The sequence below is a fragment of the Pristiophorus japonicus genome, chromosome 9, assembly GCF_044704955.1.
Source record: "Pristiophorus japonicus isolate sPriJap1 chromosome 9, sPriJap1.hap1, whole genome shotgun sequence".
In the NCBI taxonomy this organism is placed as follows: domain Eukaryota; kingdom Metazoa; phylum Chordata; class Chondrichthyes; family Pristiophoridae; genus Pristiophorus; species Pristiophorus japonicus.
Window position 1 is genome coordinate 124854000 of NC_091985.1, and position 18408 is coordinate 124872407.

Below are 18408 nucleotides of genomic sequence, written 5' to 3' on the forward strand. Positions count from 1 at the left end.
TTCAAATCTGCCGTCATCACCCCTCTCCTCAAAAATACAACCCTTGACCCCACTGTGCTTGCAAGCTACCACCCAATCTCCAACCTCCCTTTCCTCGCCAAAGTCCTTGAACGTGTTGTCACCTCTCAAATCCGTGCCCACCTTTCCTGGAACTCCATGTTTAAATCCCTTCAATCAGGTTTCCGCCCCTGCCACAGTACTGAAACGGCTCTCATCAATGTCACAAATGACATCCTTTGTGACTGTGACAAAGGTTAACTATCCCTCCTTTTCCTTCTCGACCTGTCTGCAGCCTTTGACACGGTTGACCACTCCACCCTCCTCCAACGCCTTTTCACCACTGTCCAGTTGGGTGGTACTGCATTCTATTTGTGTTACTTTCCGCATATAATGGGATCAGCTAACATATACAAGGACCAGCAGGTCGGAGCCTTCAAAGGAGCAGCGTGTAGGATACCACTTCAAGGTGCAGTGTGAGCTGATTCAGGAGGGCGACGGATGTGAAGAGGGCCACTGGATTAGACGTCACCATAACTCAGGCTGGTGATTGGAGCGTGGGCAGGTACAGCATGAGCAGCGAGGTCAGGGCGAAGGAGGGGCTAGAGATTGCAGAGCAACATGATCGGGGCCCAGGAGAGGTGTGACTTACGGGGCCCAGAAGAGGCGATGGCCCAGGGGCAGCACAGGCCAGCCCACACTGCCATATGAGTGCGCACTAGGTCGGTGCAGCAGAGCTGGTCTCCAGTCATCTTGATTAATCCTTGCCACGGGATCAAGACCTAGCTCTGTCAAGCCCGTGTGATGGCTGGTGTGCAACAGCCACCACATGTTAAAAAATCCATGCACAGGCATCTTCCATCCTTCAACATGTAGTTTGGGACCTGGAATATTGGGTCCTTCATTAAAAGACCTGTAAACTCATCCTTTTTTGGCATGGAAGCAAGTCATCCTCGATACGAGGGACCACCTATGATGATGACGATGGTACTGCACTCGCCTGGTTCAATTCTTATCTATCTAATCGTAGCCAGAAAATCACCTGCAATGGCTTCTCTTCCCACTCCCGCACCATTACCTCTGGCGTCTCCCAAGCATCTACCCTTGGCCTCCTCCTATTTCTCATCTATATGCTGCCTCTTGGTGACATCAGTTTCCACATGTACACCGATGACACCCAGCTTTAATTCACCATCACTTCTCTCGACCCCTCCACAGTTTCTAAATTGTCAGGCTGCTTGTCTGATATCCAGTACTGGATAAGCAGAAATTTTCTCCAATTAAATATTGGGAAGACCGAAGTTGTTCCCCAACACAAACTGTGTTTTCTAGCCGCCGATTCCATCCCTCTCCCTAGCATCTGTCTGAGGCTGAATCAGATTGTTCACAACCCACAACCTAGGTGTCATATTTGACCTTGAAATGAACTTCCGACCACATATCTGCGGCATAACTAAGACTGCCTATTTCCACCTCTGTAACATCGCCCGTCTCTGCCCCTGCCTCAGCTCATCTGCTGCTGAAACCCTCATCCATGCTTTTGTCACCTCTAAACTTAACTACTCCAATGCACTCCTGACTGGCCTCCCACATTCTACCCTATGCAAACTTGAAGTCATCCAAAACTCAGCAGCCCATGTTCTAACTCGCACCAAGTCCCGCTGACCCATCACCCCTATGCTCGCTGACCTACAATGGCTCCCGGTTAAGCAACGCCTCGATTTCAAAATGCTCATCCTTGTTTATAAATCCTTCCATGGCCTTGCCCCTTCCTATTGCTGTAATCTCCTTCAGCCTCACAACACCCGGAGATGTCTGCGCTCTTCAAATTCTGCCCTCTTGAGCATCCCTCATTATAACTGCTCAACCATTGGTGGCTGTGCCGTCAGCTGCCGAGTCCCAAGCTCTGAAACTCCCTCCCTATACCTCTCTGCCTCCTTAAAAACGCTCCTTAAAAACCAGCTCTTTGACCAAGCTTTCTTTTTATATGGCTCGGTGTCAAATGTATTTGTTTTGTCTTTAAACACTCCTATGAAGCGCCTTGGGACATTTTACTACTTTAAAGGCGCAAGTTATTGTTGTACTTTGTATCTGTTTTCATGGTGGAGACAAATTGTCAATGGTACAAGGGAACCTAAAAATAAGCCAACTTAGTTGATTTAATAGAAGTAAAACATTTGTAATGGAGAAAATAATGGGACTAATGATAAACACACCTCCAGGACTTGTTGGTTTCCACCTCAAGTTGTTAAAATTAATAAGTAAAGAAATAGCAGCTGTGCAAATGGGTCTGAAATTATGGTGTTTCTAATAGCATCGATACGATACGCTGTCGGAAGTCTTCAGAATGGCCCCACAAGCTCCCGGTTTCCACATGCACGAAAATCCAGGACTTGCGATCTGTCAAGTTTCGCATAAATAGATCCTTTGCATCTGCTACAAAATCACTTTCGCTGCCACAGAGTTGGGCTATTTGCCAAACTACTGCCAAGCAAATGTCCATGAAATCCTTACGCCTGGGAAAAGTAGGGGTAAGGCCTACTTTCATCAGTGTAAGGGTTAAACTAAATGATAAAGTATATATATTTAAATTATTTAAACATACACATACATTTAAATTTTGTGCAGGTAAATTTTGTTTTAAATGTTTCAATTTATTTTTCAAAAAATGTAATTTTTATTTTAAATGCTTAATTAAAGATTTTTAAAATTAATTTTGAACATGTGATCATTTGTTTTTATTTAAGTGGTGTGAATTCTTATTTATTTGGGGATTTCTATTATGCTTACGGTGATTCAGTACGTAAATAGAATCCCCATAAGCATCATGGGAATCCCCTTTTTTGATTGATTGGCCTTGCCCATGTGATCGCGGGGACGCTTGCAAACTTCATGTGACACTGGGATCCGTTGGGCCTTTACATAGGTATATATATGCCTGCAGGCCCAGGAGTAGATAATCTGAAGCTCTGGAGAAAGTAAATTCTGATTTTCTTTCTGCTTCGGAGGCGTATTCTTCTGGTACACTTCCGACTGCAAATTCAGGGCCACTAATTTTCAAAAGCATTCAATATTCAGTAATTAATTGTGCCATTGGATCGGAAAATTGTAAGTTTCACTCTATTAAACCAGATAATTACAGACCTGTCTGTTTAACATCAGTTCTGCGGAGGTTACTGGAATCTATCATCAGGAACAGTGTGACTGAACACTCAGACAAGTATCAGGTGATCAAAAAGAGTCCACATAGATTTGTAAAAGGTAGGTCATGTGTTACTAATCTAGTTGAATTGTTTGAGGAGATCACTATCATGGTGGATCGGGGAATGTCCATGGATATTGTCTCTATAAAATTTCAGAAGGCATTTGACAAAATTATTAGCAAAATTGAATATCCACTCAATTGGAGATAACTTGTGACATGGTTTGGTAATTCTCCCATTTGGGAATTCTTTTTAATGTTAATTTTTTTCAGAAGGCAGTTGAGCTGTAAGGGCTAAAAGTTGCATTCTTTACATCATTTTTATTTTTATCATTAAGAAAACAACAATGCATTGCCCTTTTAAGAATCCCACAATGCTTTGTGAAATTACAGCCTCGCTTTCAGAGGCTGTTGAAGCTGCAATGCTGCTTGGGCCATGCTACATTGGGGCCTGCTGCTGGGACCAAAGGCACCAGGTCAGTATTACACTATGAGTTTAGTGCTGGGCTAATGATAATTAGTCCCCAGCACCAATTGTTTGGTCCTGCTAGCACCACCATTTTTGGCAGCCGTTAACCCCTGATTGCAGTGACACCGGCAGCTTTTGTGGTGGCCACGAATTTCTAGTCCAGAGATTTGTATATCCATGCTTGCAGATGATAGGAAGCACAGTAAGTTGTGTAGATAAGAACGGGAGTTACAAAGGGATGTAAATAGACTAAGTGAGTGGGCAAAATTATGGCAATTGAAGTTCAATGTGGGGAAGTGTCCACTTTGGACCCAAAATTGAAAATCAGAATATTTTCTTAATAGATGGGGACTAGGAGGTGTGGAGGAGCAAAGGGGATGTGCATGTCCATTTGGGTTAAATTATGAGGACAAAACATTGGGCCCAAGTTTCCACAGGATAAAAAACGGGCGCCCCTCCGAGCTGGGCGCCCGTTTTTCGCGCCTAAAACGGCGCCAGAAAAAAAACGTGCTATTCTCGAGCGCTTTGCAGCTCCTTGTCTGTTTGGCGTGGCGCCCAGGGGGGCGGAGCCTACACTCGCACTGATTTTGTAAGTGGGAGGGGGCGGGTACTATTTAAATTAGTTTTTTTCCTGCCGGCAATGCTGCGCGTGCGCGTTGGAGCGTTCGCGCATGCTCAGTGTGAAAAAAACATTGGCACTCGGCCATTTTTGTAGTTCTTTGTAGCTGTTTAATTTTTGAACATTTTTTAATAAAAGCACATTGCCATCAGCACTGAGGCTTCTTGCAGCCTTCTCACTGCCTCCTTCCCCTCCCCACCCTCCACGGCAACAAACGGCGGTTTCCTCCCCCTACCTCCCCTCCGCGGCGGCAACAAACCGCTGCCTCCTTCCCCTCCCTCCCTTCCACGGCAACAAACCGCTGTCTCCTTCCCCTCCCTCCCCTCCGCGGCAACAAACCGCTGTCTCCTTCCCCTCCCTCCCCTCCGCGGCAACAAACCGCTGCCTCCTTCCCCTCCCTCCCTTCCACGGCAACAAACCGCTGTCTCCTTCCCCTCCCTCCCCTCCACGGCAACAAACCGCTGTCTCCTTCCCCTCCCTCCCCTCCGAGGCAACAAACCGCTGTCTCCTTCCTCTCCCTCCCCTCCGCGGCAACAAACCGCTGCCTCCTTCCCCTCCCTCCCCTCCACGGCAACAAACCGCTGTCTCCTTCCCCTCCCTCCCCTCCGCGGCAACAAACCGCTGCCTCCTTCCCCTCCCTCCCCTCCGCGGCAACAAACCGCTGTCTCCTTCCCCTCCCTCCCCTCCACGGCGGCAAACGGCGGTTTCCTTCCCCATCCCCCGCGGCAACGAACGATGGCTGAAGCACTTTCACACAGGTAGGAAGATGGTTTATTTAATCTTTTCTTTGCTTATAAATGTTTATTCAGGTTGGATTTATTTGTATAATATTTGTAGAAGTATAAATAAGGATTGATTGTAGAATTTAATGACTTCCCTTCCCCCCCCCCCCCCCCCCCTGCACCTCGTTCTGGATGCCTTATTTGTAACCTGCGCCTGATTTTTTAATGTGTAGAACAGGTTTTTTCAGTTCTACAAAAATCTCCACTTGCTCCATTCTACTTTAGTTTGGAGTATGTTTTCACTGTGGAAACTTTGAAATCAGGCATCAGTGGCCGGACACGCCCCCTTTTGAAGAAGAAATTCTGTTCCAAAGTAGAACTGTTCTACCTCACTAGAACTGCAGAAAAAAAATGTGGAGAATTGCGATTTCTAAGATAGTCCGTTCTCCACCAGTTGCTCCTAAAAATCAGGCTCAAATCATGTGGAAACTTGGGCCCATTGAAACACAGAAAATAGGTGCAGGAGTAGGCCATTTGGCCCTTCGAGCCTGCACCACCATTCAATAAGATCATGGCTGATCACTCCCTCAGTATCCCTTTCCTGCTTTCTCTCCATACTCCTTGATCCCCTTAGCCGTAAGGGCAATATCTAACTCCCTCTTAAACAACTCTCTGAGTGAAAAAATTTCTCCTCATCTCAGTCCTAAATGGCCTACCCCTTATCCTCAGTCTGTGTCCCCTGGTTGTGGACTTCCCCAACATCGGGAACATTCTACTCGCATCTAACCTGTCCCATCCCGTCAGAATCTTATATGTTTCTATGAGACCCCTCTCATCTTTCTAAACTCCAATGTATAAAGGCCCAGTTGATCCAGTCTCTCCTCATATGTCAGTCCGGCCATCCCGGGAATCAGTCTGGTGAACCTTCGCTGCACTCCCTCAATAGCAATAACGCCCTTCCTCAGATTAGGAGACCAAAACTGAACACAATATTCCAGGTGAGGCCTAATCAAGTCCCTGTACAACTGCAGTAAGACCTCCCTGCTCCTATACTCAAATCCCCTAGCTATGAAGGCCAACATACCATTTGCTTTCTTAACCGCCTGCTGTACCTGCATGCCAACTTTCAATGACTGAAGAACCATGACACCCAGGTCTCGTTGCACCTCCCCTTTTCCTAATCTGCCGCCATTCAGATAATATTCTGTCTTCGCATTTTTGCCCCCATAGTGGATAACCTCACATTTATCCACATTATACTGCATCTGCCATGCATTTGCCCACTCACCTAACCTGTCCAAGTCACTCTGCAGCCTCTTAGTGTTCCCCTCATGGCTCACACAACCACCCTGTTTAGTGTCATCTGCAAACTTGGAGATATTACACTCAATTCCTTCATCTAAATCATTGATGTATAGTGTAAAGAGCTGGGGTCCCAGCACTGAGCCCTGCGGCACTCCACTAGTCACTGCCTGCCATTCTGAAAAGGACCTGTTTATCCCGACTCTCTGCTTCCTGTCTGCCAACCAGTTCTCTATCCACGTCAGTACATTACCCCTAATACCATGTGCTTTGATTTTGCACACCAATCTCTTGTGTGGGACCTTGTCAAAAGCCTTTTGAAAGTCCAAATACACTGGTTTTCCCTTGTCCACTCTATTAGTTACATCCTCAAAATATTCCAGAAGATTTGTCAAGCATGATTTCCCTTTCATAAATCCATGCTGACTTGGACTGATACTGTCACTGCTTTCCAAATGCGCTGCTATTTCATCCTTAATAATTGATTCCAACATTTTCCCCATTACTGATGTCAGGTTAACCGGTCTATAATTACCCGCTTTCTCTCTCCCTCCCTTTTTAAAAAGTGGTGTTACATTAACTACCCTCCAGTCCATAGGAACTGATCCAGAGTTGATAGACTATTGGAAAATGATCACCAATGCATCCACTATTTCGAGGGTCACTTCCTTAAGTACTCTGGGATGCAGACTATAAGGCCCCAGGGATTTATCGGCCTTCAATCCCATCAATTTCTCAACAAGTTGAGTAAACTTGGTTTGTATTACCTTGAGTTTAGAATGTTGAGGGGTGATCTGATTGAGGGGTTTAAAATGATAAAGAGATACAGTAAAGCTATTTCCTCTGGTGGAGGCATCTATAACAAGGGGGCATAATCTTACAATTAGAGCTAGGCCATTTAGGAGTGAAATCAGGAAGCATTTTTTCACACAAGGGGTAGTGGAAATCTGGAACGCTCTCCTCAAAAAGCAGTGGATGCTGGGCCCAATTGAAATTTTCAAGACTGATTTCTATTAGGTAATGGTTTCAAGGACTTAGCACCCTCCCTGTTCTGCGGAAGAGTAGACCGTAGGAGATCCATAATCCGACTGAAGCTCCTATCCATTTGGTCTTCCTGACTCTCCAACACTGAGGAGATAGTTGAGTGCAGAACCTGCATGGCCCCAACTATAAGTATCTCTGAGAGATGCTATCATTGGTGCTACAGACCCTTCCAGGAAGGTCCCAGAGGAAGCCTCCATTGAGGTGACCACGCACTACATCATTGACTGCATAGGGTCGATGCCGAGAACTACAAACCCACACAAGTTGGTAGTGGACTTCTCCGGACTCTCTGACACATAGTGGAAGCTCCCTCACAGGCAACCTAATGTATTCAGCCATTGCTGGGCTTCTGAAATTTGAATCTCTGTCTTCTTCAGCAGAGTTGAAGGTGAACTTGCCCTGTGGTGAGCCGTTTCCTGGTCCATCCTTTCCACCTGCACTTGCTCCTCTTCACTTGCACTCAGTAAATTACCCAGCACAGGCCCTCTAACTTATTATCTATACCTCGTCGGGTGTCAGACATTGTCTTTTTTTGTGACCTGCACATAAAAATTTGCAAGTTACAAAGACAAGATAGTGATCAATCCATATTAAGGAACGGGAATTTTTTTCCTCTTTTTCTTCAATTAATCATGTTTTACCTTCTTTCATTCTCCTTTTCTTTCTCATTTTCTATTACATGTGTTTAGTATTTTTCCTTCTTTTTCTATTTATAAATCTTTTGTGCCTTTTTCCTTTTCACTTTGCCACTACAGTGGATCATGAGCACTTGGCTTACTTTGTGAAGTCAATAATAATTTCTCAGTCACTTAACAATCCACTTTTCCACATCATGGCATGGCTTCCATATACTTCAAGGAACCTTGTTTCTTAATGAAAACTCTGTTCAAGACAGTGATGCAAAAAAATATATAATGTAGTTTCAGAATAATCAACAACAGAAAAACTCATTTAAAAAAAAAAGTTTTTCTTGTCTGTACAATGCTGGCTTTTGCAACATTCCCCATCCGCTTTTTCTATATATAGTGTGCAGACTGCTCAGATTTCCATTTAGGCTCTTTTTTAAAATATAGACATTCAGGCCATTATGCCATTCCCATCAGTATAGGATTAGAGTTGTGCCAGGTTTGTTCAATCCTCTCTTGACAGTTGTGAGCAGTACAACTTAGGATCATTTGGCAGTGTATAGTCCAGAAGTCTGGTAGTTCATTTTATTATTTGCCAATCTTGTCTCTTCCCCTCCTCCTCACAGTTCCAGATACACCGACTATTATTTGGTAGCTTCCCCAATTGGCCAGTTTCCAGTTTGGACCCCTCACGCTGAGTATCAGCATGTTATTCAGCTATAACGTGAGGAAGGAAATCACAGCCAAATCATATGCCATTTTCAATCGATGCGCACTCACACCACTTCTAACATGAATTGTTGGATACTGATAAGGAGCAGGAATCTGGCCAACTTTCCAAACCCAGATACATGCAAAATATGGAAAATGGATTGCATGTGCATGATTCTGTGTGCAAAGTCACATTATCCCTTATTTTAGAACAATAGCTTTAAAATGAAAATTGACTCTGTTTTGTGAATAATGTAACGCAATTCTTTCACAGATATACCCTTCTGGTTGTGAATTGAATTTTGGCTTTCCTAATCTAGCTCTTAATGGAGATGAACCTTCAACATAAAATTGTTGGTACTAAAAATGTTGTTGAAATGGGAAGAGAAGTATAGATACACCTGCAAATAATATTCAAACAATTTATCTTTAAAGTACAGTTTATAGAGATAATTTCCAACTTTGTGTTTCTGGTGGGCAGCCTTGTCAGTTGGAAGAGCACATCGTAAATTTAGAAGTGAGATGTGCATGATTGATTGAAAAATAGCAATCAACCGAATTTCCATCATATGTTTCTGGTGGGTGAGGCTCCCCGCTCAGAATGCTAAATTAAAAATTACCCATGATGTGTTCAGAATAATAACTCAAGAAATTCTGAAATCTCACAGTGTTCAACTATGACAATAACAAGAACAACAACCTGCATTTAGATAGGGCCATTAATGTTACAAGGTGCTTCACGGAGACAGGAGAAAACACAGATGTTGAACCAAAGACGGGATAAGTAGGTTTAAGGTCTTCAAGGATAGAGGGAGAGACCAAAGGAGTTTAGGAAGGGAAGAGAGTGGTACCTAGGTGGTTGGAATCACAACTGCCAATAGTGAGTGGGTCAAAGAAGGGGAGGGGATAAGTTAGAGTGCTTCGCAGCTTAATAAACCATCCATTTCCAATTGTAATGGACTTGAACGCTCACTTAGTTTGTTTCCCTGAAATTTATGAAGATAAGTGTTTAAGTATATCAGGGGTGTTTCTTACAGAAAGATTTGCAAGGCTATCAGATTTTTTTAAAGTTTTCTTTTGCAAAGTATTTTTTCTTTTCTTCCTTTCTGATGGTCTTTCTACCTTTTCCGGTCAAGAGGCTGCTCACTGGCTTCTGCTTATATTTACCTGTTACAGACCACCAGGAAAGAAGATCCAGGTGGTTCTTCATCAGGAAAGAGGAGTTGATGTCGAAGATCGGCCATGATCTTATTGAATGGCAGAGCAGGCTCGAGGGGCCGTATGACCTACCCCTGCTCTTATTTCTTATGTTCTTAATGGGGCATTCCTTGTGTTTATCAGGAAACATACATATTGAATGAATGCATATGAAATGGTGTGAATGTTGTGCATACGTATATATCTGTAACTGTTGAGTGTAGCTTCTGCATTTTGAATTGTATAATCCTTAAATTAGTTTGATAACCTGAGTTAAAGTCAATTGAGTTGTTAAAATAAGACATTATAAAATATCTGGCAGATATCACGACTTCTGGTGGAAAGTTCACTTAGAACTCTTTGAGGCAGACATTACTGGTCTCCTGCATTGGGACATTTTGTTACCAGGAGAAGGGAGCAGTTTGTAATTCCCTGAAGAACACAGGGGCCCAGATATTATGCAAATCTATCTCTAGTAACTATTTCAGCCTTGAGTACTCTGTTCCTTGTTAAATATAAAATCCAGCCAAGGATTTTACACATCCAAAGCATGTATTTTCAAAACATGTTTAATTTCGTTGTGATTATATCTTCCTGTTATTGGCATTGCTAACATTAGGATTGGTTTTATTAATTATGTATGTAACCCTGTGCTATTGATTAAATCAAGAAAACTAAAAAGTTAAAAAAAGAATGTCCTTTCATCCTCATTGTCTTCTCTTCATGCAATTCTGACCTAAATTGCACTTTGAAATGACAGACAGGCAGCTGAGGATATTACCACAGTTTAGCCCCCCGACCTGTGAGAGAACATCTCCGCAGGTCAGCCTATAAAAGAGCTGGAGCGACGTACCACTTCAATCTCCAGCGCGAGCTGCTCCAAGTGTGCGACAAGTTTGAGATGGGCGACTGGGTGACGTCATCAAAACCCTGGTCGCCACTTTGGAGCATGGGCAGGAACATCGGGAGGGCCCAGGTACAGAGGAGTGGGAAAGTCGGGGTGGATGAGCAGCGAGTGTTTCTGGCAAGATGCGGTGAATATTTATGGTGGAGGAGTGGCGAGAGATCGTGGTGGAGGTGCGACAGATGAGGGTACGGGGCCCAGAAGAGCCGAGGGCCCAGGGGCAGCACGGGCCAGCCCACACTGCGATATGTGTGCGCGCTAGGTCCGTGCAGCAGAGTTGGTCTCCAGTTGTCTTGGTTAATCCTTGCCACTGGATCAAGACCTAGCTCTGTCAAGCTCGTTTGGTGGCTGGTGTGCAACGGTCACCATATGTTTAAAAAAAACTTCATGCACAGGCATCTTCCACCCCCTCAATTGGAGTTCAGAACTGGAACATCGGGTCCTTCATCGAAAGATTTGTGAACTCGTGGAAGCAAGTCATCCTGTTCGAGGGACCGCCTATGAGTTTCCATTAGTGAACATCATCTGGAATCTTCCATTGAATAATCACCTGAGTTAAAACACCAGCTAATATTCAGTATTATCTTTGAAAATGAAATTTTACTGCATTATTTTTTCAAAAATCTCTGTGACTGACACATGTGTGGCAAAATTGCTGCCAGATACAGCAAAAAATAATTGTAATTTAATGATATACCACAGAGGAACTTTCCTAACTATTTAAATCAATAATTAGTATGCTTGCATGTAAAAACAATTAACAGGCTCCGTGATCTTGCTGCATGATTCCATTAAGTATTAATTGTGAGAACTGCTCGCCTGTCAATTATTCTATTTATCTTTGGATTTTTGTTCTGGAAATAGTTCCCAGCATTAGTGTAATTACTTTTACATGCCTATCGGTGTCAACAATCTTTGCCTCGGGATTCAAGTTATACATAATGCGCAACATAAGCATATATTTAACATTCTTCAACTGCTGGTAATTATTCTGTTGGATGCCTAAAAAGCCAATGACAAAAGAACAGCGGTATCACATGACTGACAGCCTCCAGAGTTACACTGTTTGCAACTATAATTTAAAAATATTCTCAGCGTTTTTTTATTTCTGGCTTGCAAACTATCCCAGTTAAATTTAAAGTGTCAATTATACAGCAATATCAATGCCCAAAGAAATGCTGTGCAATGTATCCATGCAGTGTATGTTGTGCTACATTCGAAACAATGCTGGCATACATGGGCACACAAGCATGTGCATGAGAACATGCTATTTAATAAATAATTACCTTTTTTTGCTTGCGTTTTTATACGTAAGATCATTACACTTTTATTTTAAATAGTTTTATTCCAACTATAAGATGCCGACATAATGCAATGTTTGGTTAATAAGAAAAATATAAATTTCCCGTTAATAACTTATTTGCACCGTGACTTTTAAAATTATACTTAATCAAAATGTTCATTGGCCTCATTGACTGTAAAGCGCTTTGGGATGTCCTGGAGTCGTGAAAGGCGCTATAGAAATGCAAGTTTTTCTTTCTAAAATGTCACTTTTTTCAGAACACGGGTGCAGTATCTGGGTGTTAGCACTGAGGGACAGCCATACATACAGGATTCTGAACCATCACAAAGGCCTTATGACAATCAGTAACGAGAGAATAGATTTTATTTTAAGATGAACCACATACTCTTATACACAAAAGATAAATTATACAACAGATGTGCCCATGATCATTATTCAGAACTCAAGAGAAGCCCTTTAAAATATGACAGCTTAACCCATATGTGGAGACTTACGTGTTTGTCAGAGCAGCTCCTTGCCTTATGAAGGTGTATCGTTTGACATTTATTTGGATTTCTGAGGCTCTGCTGATTTCTTAAAATATACATTTATTTTTCAAATGTAATCGGTGCTGATGACATCAGTAGGCAATTACGGGCTGAACAGCAGACGGGAGCTGAGTTAACAGGAAAGTTAAAACCGAGTTATTGGTTATGTTGATTGAAGTTGCTCAGACGGATCTCCAGCACGGCAGCTCTGACAATGCCATTGTCAGTTTCTGTACACACTACCACACAGAGTGAAATAGACAGGGCCATCAGTTCAATATTAATTATGTCTTGACTATTTTTGAAGGACGTCCCGCAAGTGGAATATTTTCGTCCACCATGCTCTGGTTAATTTCTTCAATTAAATTCGCAAACGAGAGTATCCCAAAATATTAAGTGTTTGCTCATAATAGCTGTAAGAATTTTCCTCCGAATTGATTTAAAATGAATGAAATAAATAAACACGAAACTGATTTGGAACGGTTTCGTTATAATTCCTTTTATTGGTGTTTTTTGACGATATCAACTTTTAATTCACTACAATGTTTGCTTCCATTTTAAAACGTGTACCGGAATATGTAATGGTAATTTTGAGAACAGTTCGGGAAAGGGTATATATTCTGTTTAACTGAAGCACTGGGATAGGCGCAATTTTATTTCGAAGTTTCTCTCAGTACAGCAAAGCATAAATAAATAATGAAGAATACTCCTTGGTATGGGAATCACCGCAACACGGCAGAACTCAAGACAGTACATCATATTACTGCACTTCCTTCCGAGTATCTGATACTAATTCCCAACAACCGTTGTCCTACCCAATATTTACAACGCAATGGACAACGTGGGTACATGACATCTTTTACACACTCAGACAGTGAACCACACGGGACAAGACTAAGCTGAAACGGCGCTGGCGGCTGGCCCACTCTCTCTGAACTCACACCAGCATCGAGTGATAAGCGGCTGAGGCCCCGCTATGTTTGACCTGCTATTTCAATTGCATTTGCTCGATCTCTTCCGACACTGGCACGCCGGTTGTTCGGAGATCTTGTTCTTGGGTAGACTTGCTACTACCGCTGTGAGTCGATTTCCACCTCAACAGTATCATCTTCTTAAAGTATTTCATCGTGTTATTCTTCACTGTCACAAAAAACAGGGTATTGATCATGCTGTTGCTCATGGCAATGCACTCGACCATGTAGAACACCGTAATATAGTGCTTCTCTCTCAAAACCAGAGTTGGGTAGAAATCACGAACTATTGAAAATCCGTAATAAGGGGCCCAGCATAATATGTAAACAGTCAGTATGCCCATGAGCACCAACACGGTCTTCCTCCTACACCTCAACCTTTTCCGAATCTGTTCAGTCTGGAAACCCGGCACACTTTTAAACCACAGCTCCCTGGAGATCTGAGCGTAGCACAGTCCCATGGTCAGCGAGGGTCCCACGAATTGCAGGACAAAGATGAAGAGGAAGTAGGACTTGTAGGACACCTGCTGGTCTGCCGACCAGATCTGCCCGCAGAAGATCTTGTGTTGAGTCCTGGTGTGTGGAATGATTGTCTCGGCGGTGAAATAGGCGGATGGGATGGCCATGAGCAGAGAGGCGACCCACACCACCCCGATAAGCACATAGGCGGTCTGGAACTTCATGCGGGGTTTCAGCGGATGCACGATGGCCAAATACCTGTGGCAAAGGACAATGACACGGTAATCCACGATATAACATGACAATGTACTATTTAACATGATAACCCATCACTATGTAACACAATAATCCATTAATATATAACACGGTAACCCATCGATATATAACACGGTAATCCATCAATATTTAACACTGTAATCCATCAATATATAACACGGTAACCCGTCAATATATATAACACGGTAGTCCATCAATATTTAACACTAATCCATCAATATGTAAAACACTGTAATCCATCAATATATAACACGGTAATCCATCAATATACAAGAAGATAATTCATCATCATGTCACCGTGCAGGCCATTTAAAAAGATTCTGTGTTGTGTATGTAAAACAGTCTGACAGGGATCATTATCAGCGATAGAGACCGATTTGGGTATATAAACTATGTTTATTTCAGTCTTAAAAAAAAAGAGTACAGTAATGTTTACAGGGACTGGAGCCCACACAGCAGCTTGTGTCGTCTGGCGGGCCCGGAGAAGAAAGGCACCTCTCAATACAAATTCTGGAAATCTGAAATAAAAACAGAACATGCTGGAAAACACTCAGCAGGCCAGGCAGCATCTGTGGCGAGAGCAACATGTTCTGGTGAAAGGTTACCGATCTGAACTCGCTTTCTCTCTCCACAGATGTTGCCTGGCCTGCGGAGTGTTTCCAGCATTTTCTGCTTTTTACTAACTAAAGACCTGAGGGAGGGTTTTTTTTTCTCATTTTGCTTCATTAATTCTTCAATGGCAGGTCTAACATTTCAGTCATGGAGGGGTTGGGAAGGGCAGAATTTTCCCGATGACTTATTGGATAAACAGTATTGGATAAACAGGGAGAGAACTAAGCGCTCGTTTGTCACCGGGACATTTCTGCTGTTGTGCGAGTGGCTGACATAGCGGCGTCTCATTTTATTCTATCTTTATAAGATTTCAACAACAACAACTTGCATTTATATAGCGCCTTTAACGTAGTAAAACGTCCCAAGGCGCTTCACGAATGATTTTGCAATGTTAGTATCCGCTATGTTTGATGAAAAAGTGTGAGATAGAAATCATAATCATAGCAAAAGGTTTTTGAAATGTAAGTGTTTGGTAAAAGATATTTGAAGTCCTTTTACACGACTGATTAAATCCAAATGAATCAATAATTTTAACTCCGAGGAAAGATTGGATAGACTGGGGTTGTTTTCTTTGGAAAGGAGGAGGCCGAGGGGAGATTTAATTGAGGTGTATAAAATTATGAGGGGCCAAGATAGAGGAGACATGAAGGACCTATTTCCCCTAGCAGAGAGGTCTATGATCAGAGCGCACAGATTTAAAGTAATTGGTAGAAATAGAGGGGAGTTACGCAGAACTTTCTTCACCCAGAGGGTGATGGGGGTCTGGAACTCACTGCCTGAAAGGGTGGTAGAGGCAGAAACCCTCACCACATTTAAAAAGTACTTGGATATGCACAGGATATGCACCTGAAGTGCCGTAACCTACAGGGCTAGGGACCAAGAGTTGGAAAGTGGGATTAGGCTGGATGACTCTTTTCGGTCGGCACGGACATGATGGGTCGAATGGCCTCCTTCTGTGCTGTAAGTTTCTATGATTCTATGCACTTAAACTCATTCACAAACCTCACCACTTCTGAGCTACAATATTTATTCTCATCTTAAGCAATCTGTCAGTGATGTCAAGTGTTCTTATCGCGCGTTGCTGCGGTGTCTCCCCTTTTAACATACGTCTTTATAAAGTTTCACTTACCGATCGAGTGCAATGGCCAGAAGCGCATTTGTGGACACATAGAGAGAGACGGTGCGGAGATAATTGACAGAGGCACAGAGCGTACGGCCGTGCTCCCAGGACAGCTCTTTAACCACATAATAATCCATCTCAAAGGGACAACACACGATAGCAACCAGGAAATCCGAGATGGCCAGATTGGCGATCAACAGATTAGTCAGATTTCGGAGTTTCTTGTAGCAGGCTAAGGTGGCGATGAAGATGAAGTTGCCGATGCCACAGACCAGCATGATGCAGACCAAAGCCACCCCGACCACCGTCCTGGCCGCGCCGAAAGTCCTGTCCGCCGTGAAGTCCTGTTTCTCGGACCGTGAGATATCGTAATTCAAGTCCTCGCAGCTCAGGTTCTCAGACAATATCAGATTTCTCAGATCCAGTTGGTCGGGGAATGACTGGTAAACCTCGGCGAAGTCGCTGCATTGGTCGTCCATTGTAGGCTCAGATTTTACCCCTGACGTTTCAGAGTTGAAAACACTATAAACAAACAGCAGAACATTAAATATATACGGAAGGCAGAGGCTGGAGATACAGCCGCAAGCATCTGATCTTACAGCTGATTACCTGAACTCAGTTAAATATTGACAGTGGGGAACATCTGTCAAAAACTTAAATGCAGTATAAAATGACAAAGGAATAATCTTATTTGTGACTTTCGGTACTAAAGTTCGTGTGGAGTAACGAACAGTAAGTTATTTCGCATGCGATATACCTGTTTTTAAGATTTAGGATTTGTTTTCTTAATGGCAATGTGCACGTTTAAATATATATAGTATAAGTTTATATTTAACTATCAGTAACAATACAATATAAAACAGTAATATAGTGTGGTGTCTTTACCATTCGGGTGTCTATGGATACAATGAATAAAAGACAAACGAGCGCCTACGGTAGATTGCTACAAATATAGCCCAATGTTAAATTAATTTCGTTTTTTACATTGACCGCCACACTATATACTTATAATTCTTCCCGTAATCAACAGCGACTTATTTATCCAGCTCTTTAGAACACTGAAATAACTGCGATACTGAAAGAACAAAACGTCATTGTTTTGCATATGTAATTAGAAATATTACAACACAAGGATTTTTAATCAATAATAAAACGAGGGGCATCTATGTGAAATGTGCAAATGTATAAAGGCGTTATTGAATAAAGGAAGTTCTTTTCGTAACCATTACAGCGAACTTTAAACGCAGTTTACCCAATTTCCCCAAATCTGGCTGCAGCACTTGTGTTTGCGGAGAAACTTCTCGCCACTTCAGCCCCTGGTTTAGGATTGTCGATGGTGTTCGGCCATTCTGGTTATTGACCAAGCTCTTTGCCTGTTAAGTTACGGCAGGAGCTGCCGGAAAGGTGACGCAGCCTTTGACAAGAGAACCGAGATTAAGGAACTGCTGCTTCAGACGCGTGGCAATGACTAACTTCTGTCCCCATCCAATGGTAAATATGAACACAGCAGAGGCTCTGACGCATATCCCGCCGAATGAAACGCTTGTCATGAGCACACCTGACCCAGCACAGCATATAGACCCTTTGTTGTCCCCCCATCCAGTGCAGATCCAACAGGGGGGGAAGGGGGTGGTTATTGATTAAAGAAACTATTACAGCTGTAAGGAGGGATGATATGTTAGAGGGATCATCAAATGAGGCCATATGGGTCAAACTGGAAAATAAAAAAGAGGCAATCATATTGCTGGTTGTGTATTATAGACCCCCAAACAGAGCAAATATGTAGGCAAATTTCTGTGAAGTCCAAAAACCATAGGGCAGGAAGAAAAGGGGATTTCAACTATCCTAATATTGATTGGGACAAATATAGTGTGAAGGGTGCGGAATTCCTGAAATGCATTCAAAAGTATTTTTTGGTCAGTATGTAACAAGCCCAACACAGGAGGGGGCAGTTCTGGATTTAGTTTTGGGGAATGAAGCTGGGCAGATGGAAGGGGTATCAGTGGGAGAGCACTTGGGTGCCAGTGACCATAATTCAGTCAGATTCAAGGTAATTATCGATAAGGAAAAGGATAGACCAGGAATAAAAGTCCAAAATTGGGGAAAAGCTAACTTTGCTAAGTTAAGAAGTGATTTGGCCACAGTGGACTGGAAGCAGCTACTTGAAGGTAAATCAGTATCGGAACAGAGGGAGGCATTCAAGGAGGAGATCCGGAGGGCTCAGGCCAAACATGTACCCTTAAAGAAAAAGGATGGGAATAACAATTCTAGAGCCCCCTGGATGTCTAGTGACTTACAGGTGAAGATAAAGAAAAAAAGGGAAGCTTATGTCATATACCGACGGCTA

At 42.9% G+C, this 18408-nt stretch overlaps 1 protein-coding gene and 1 long non-coding RNA gene across 3 annotated transcripts in view; one reads left to right on the plus strand and one right to left on the minus strand.

Moving 5' to 3' along the window:
- The window catches only part of LOC139273213 (uncharacterized), a 44211-nt gene extending 33674 nt beyond the window's left edge, over positions 1-10537 (plus strand). For both annotated transcript variants that reach the window (XR_011595037.1, XR_011595038.1), the window contains exons 3-4: positions 3160-3258; positions 9869-10537. This is a non-coding gene — a long non-coding RNA (uncharacterized lncRNA). The remainder of the gene's footprint in view (positions 1-3159; positions 3259-9868) is intronic.
- Positions 10538-13611: 3074 nt separating this feature from the next.
- On the minus strand, positions 13612-16540 carry prokr1b (prokineticin receptor 1b). The gene is made up of 2 exons (XM_070888773.1): positions 16071-16540; positions 13612-14311 (listed from the first exon to the last, which is right to left on the minus strand). Exons 1-2 carry the CDS (start codon positions 16538-16540, stop codon positions 13612-13614), a joined length of 1170 nt encoding a protein of 389 aa, XP_070744874.1.
- Positions 16541-18408: the final 1868 nt, after the last annotated feature.

What these genes read in the sequence shown, in the direction of transcription:
- prokr1b (XM_070888773.1), bottom strand. Translation starts at nt 16,540, where the DNA reads ATGGACGACCAATGCAGCGACTTCGCCGAGGTTTACCAGTCATTCCCC. An exon ending in CTGGCCATTGCACTCGATCG is followed by an intron (nt 14,312 to 16,070) that starts GTAAGTGAAACT and finishes CCTTTGCCACAG; the next exon opens with GTATTTGGCCATCGTGCATC.